General features: G+C 50.3%; 1 protein-coding gene across 1 annotated transcript; it reads right to left on the bottom strand.

Moving 5' to 3' along the window:
- Nucleotides 1–347: 347 nt before the first annotated feature.
- On the bottom strand, nucleotides 348–2,214 carry LOC124699310. Its single transcript, XM_047231631.1, has 2 exons — nucleotides 2,080–2,214; nucleotides 348–1,989 (listed from the first exon to the last, which is right to left on the bottom strand). The coding sequence occupies exons 1-2, from the start codon at nucleotides 2,090–2,092 to the stop codon at nucleotides 572–574; spliced, it is 1,431 nt and encodes a 476-aa protein (XP_047087587.1). The 5' UTR covers nucleotides 2,093–2,214; the 3' UTR covers nucleotides 348–571.
- Between the last annotated feature and the right edge of the window lie 1,496 nt (nucleotides 2,215–3,710).

The following is a 3,710-nucleotide window of genomic DNA, read 5'->3' as shown; positions in this document are numbered from 1 at the left end:
TCGTTCCATGTTTCATGAATTTGTCACCTCCGGGGTTGACGATGTTCCAGAGCCCGTGCGAGTCCATGGCGCAGTGCATCAAATATGCCCAAACTCCACAGTTCTAGTTGTACTGATCAAATCACGGAGATTGCGTCGATGACTCCATGATGGTGTCGATGCCGCAAGTTGTAAAACCGTGCCTAACATCTCCGCAATCGCCTTCTTGTTACCGTTGTCGTCACCCATGACCTCCGCCTAGGAGAGCCGGCCACCAAGCTTTTATACCAACTGATAGATATCAGGCAAAACCGATCAGAAAGAAGATAATCAAAACCCTAATTCGAGTTTAGGTCAAAGAGAGAATCTGGTGCATCAATACGGGCTGCTTCTTTTCTGGTTTATTTTTTTTCATTTCTTGATACACGGATACAAAACGCATCCAACACTACTAACAGGGCCAACACCACACGACACGACACAGTACAATACTGATTTACAAAATAGACTCGACACAACATTTCCTAACACAACACAGCACGGACGCACCGACCTAAGCTTAAATGTCCTAACAACATGAGATGCTCAATTTCTAGTTCCATCCTTGTTTGTAACTCAGAACAGAGTACACTGCTTGGACGATGGCACAAACTAGCCCAACGGCAGCCGCCAGGAGCCCAACTGCGAGCCAGGGGTTGCTGAAGTACTTGCGCTTTAGCCACGCCATCCACCTCCGCGGGTAGCTCCGGGACCTTTTTTCCAGCTTCTGGCGTATGTCCCACAGGTAGTTGATCTTGGGTTCGCTGGTGTCGAACATGATTCCCTTGCAGAGGTCGGCGAAGTGCTGGGCCACCTCGCCGTCGTTGCCGTGGGCGTGCACGATGACCCCTCTCTTAGACAGCAGCTCCACGTCCTTCTTGTCGCTCGCCAGCTGCGACATGAACACGCAGTAGGCCGTGACGTAGCTCCCCACCGCCTCCCGGTTCCGCTGCTCCAACTCCATCAGGTTGCGCAGCAGCCGCCACGTCTCGTTGTCGATGTCCAGGCGGGGCACCTCCAGCGTGCCGCCGCCGCTGTCCAGCTTCACGTCCAGGATGCAGCGCACGCCCCCCTTTTCGCTCATCTCTTGGCTCTTGAAGTTCACCCCTGCGTAGCTGTACTCCGTCGCCGTGCGCCACCGGCCCACCGACGACACAGGTTTATCATCGGCGGCGCCTTTTCCTGTAGCGGTTGGCAAGAGGGCATCCGTTTCCTGTGGCTTCAAATGCATATGCAGAAGATGGAGGAGATTCTCTGGTGCCGTCAGCTCGGGAGGCACCATGGCCGGCGCTGCTACTGCGTACCTTTGTGCCTTCATGAGTTCAAGGGCATGATCCGCGATCCATTTACCCACATGAGCGCTACCGCCCGGCACTGTCAGCTCGCCGATCTTCTCAAGGACGAAGAACGGTATCTGGTTCTCCGCGAGGAAGAAGACGTCGCGCACCACCGCCAAATCTTCGAGTTCGGCAGCGAAAGCCGAAGAGCGGGTAGCCCCCGCAGCGTGCGCAGTGTGCTTTGCCGGGAAGCTCGCGAAGCGGGAGAGTATGTAGCAGCCATCGAGCAGGAGCATGTGGACGAATTGGTCGCTCGTAATGTCATCGAATGTGTTGGCGTAATAACGCCGCGCCTTGTCCTCGAGGCACGCAAGCTCCTTGAGGTAGACCTCCACCGTCATGCTGGGTTCTTCTTCTTCCGCCGCCGAGAGCACGGTGAGCAGGCTTCTCACCTTGTCCTGTTGCGTCGGGAGTTGCCGAGGGTGGTTGTACGGGCCGATGGAGACGTGATCAGGATCATACTCGCTGTTGCAGACGTTGCGCCTGAGGTGGCCGACCTTGGCGACCATGATGCGAGGAAAGCTGTCTTCTTGTGGCTGCGCCTTGGAGGATTTTAGGGATTTTAGTTTTCTTTTGAGTTCATTCAACAATGAATCCATCTCTAGAACGACGGAATCCGAACCGCTAGATTGGCCTACAATCGGAAAATAACGACAGCAAAGGGTGATTAGCTAGCCTTTACATGACCATATTGAACCAACAGAAGGATGAATTTTCTTGGCACCTTGGTGATCCATTTGATTGGCTTTACTCTGCCTGCCTCCCAGCAGAGTGTAGCAATTGGAGTTTAGTTACCCTCTCAACGCTCACTTAACACTGGTTTTTCAGAGTTTGTAACCCCGAAGCGGAAGTGTATATAGGCGAACTTCACAAAAGATGCCCTTTCTGTGCATCAAGCCTGCATCATATATACATTTCTTCATCCTACTTTACCGTACATTCCTTTCAGGATAAGAACTGAAGATTCTTGCGCAGTTGCATTGCACAGAAAGCTTCTCAAAAGCTCTAATAATGGACATGCTTTACAAAGAAAATCTGCTATTAGATTGTAGTCAGTCAAGCACTCAGGCGAAGGTGTACAACTTTCCTCCCAATCTTTGTGGGACAGTAGATGAAAAGAGAAAGCTAGGATTCTCCCTCGATAGCTCTGTCGGTTGCGTGCCTTCATCTACAGGAAAGAATCCGAATGGTTTGGCGTGATCTGCTTGTACTTGTTCGGTTCCCCTCCTGAATCACCACTTCAGGCCTAGCTAGGCGGCAGTACCATATCGCCTACCAGAGAACGGAAGGCTTGACTGCTTTGCAACGAGGCTGGTCCATCTATGGTCCAACTTGCTGCCTTCCGTGAGTACCGTCCAGCAGTTCGGAATACACTTTCAAGCTTCAAACTACAATCCACGGATCTTCCTTCAGACTTTTTAGCTAAGCTGGAAAGGCTACCATTCATTTCATCTCAGGTTTTCTTGGACCTATCATTTCTCGAAGGTAAGACTCATCTTTCTTCATCTAGCCTAACGGCTCCTGGTGAAAATCTTTGGCCTCGCTCATCATGCTATTCTCAAACGAACACAATGCGAGATTTTCCGAAGTGTTTCTTCTTTGCCGAAATTTGGTATAGCTAAGATAAAGGCCGAGGCAACGCTTTGAGTGTGGCGGGTGCAAGACACTTGGAGTCGATCATGATTCATGACACGAGAGTAGTTGTGTTGTTTTGTCAAGCTATGGATTGGCCTTATAAAAAAAAAATTTGAGCTCATCTTAATTAATAAGATGAGGCAAAGCTTTTTTCTCCGTTTTTTTTTAAGCTCTGAAAGCTTATTTGACTGTCAGATCAGTAGCAGGGTAGCAGCTATGTTGACAATCTTACTCGAGCCTGCGTTTCTAGAAAATGGTTAGTTTTTTGGAAGTTCTACTAGAGCAAGTTTGTATGACCTGAAAGGAAGGTACCGATCTGGATATATGGTAAAAGGTAAGGTAGATAATAATGATAATGATCTCACTAACAAACGTTTGTAATGCTAAATGCATAACTGATCTCGAGGTGGAATGGTCCTGCGTGGACTAAATCTATCCAAATCTGTCCACGATGGAAAAAAAGGAGAGATTCAAACACCGGTTAACCATAGTTAAATTGCTTTCAGGGATTAAAATTGGACTTAATTAAGAGTTTGAGGGCAGGTTTAGACCAAAAGCTCCCTCCCCCTCTCCTCCCTCCCCACCCGATCTTCTCCCCGGGACGTCTCGCGCGAGGCGGCTCTGGGCGACGACCCCAACCCTAGAAAAGGCGGCCGATCCTCTTCATGGCCGCTGCCGCCGTCGGGGTCGGCGTTAGCGGCCGCGCCCAGCTTCCCATGA

The sequence above is a fragment of the Lolium rigidum genome, chromosome 3 (assembly GCF_022539505.1).
Source record: "Lolium rigidum isolate FL_2022 chromosome 3, APGP_CSIRO_Lrig_0.1, whole genome shotgun sequence".
In the NCBI taxonomy this organism is placed as follows: Eukaryota; Viridiplantae; Streptophyta; class Magnoliopsida; order Poales; family Poaceae; genus Lolium; species Lolium rigidum.
The sequence above is the reverse complement of the archived record's forward strand: the minus strand, read 5'-3'. Positions and strand labels throughout refer to the sequence as shown.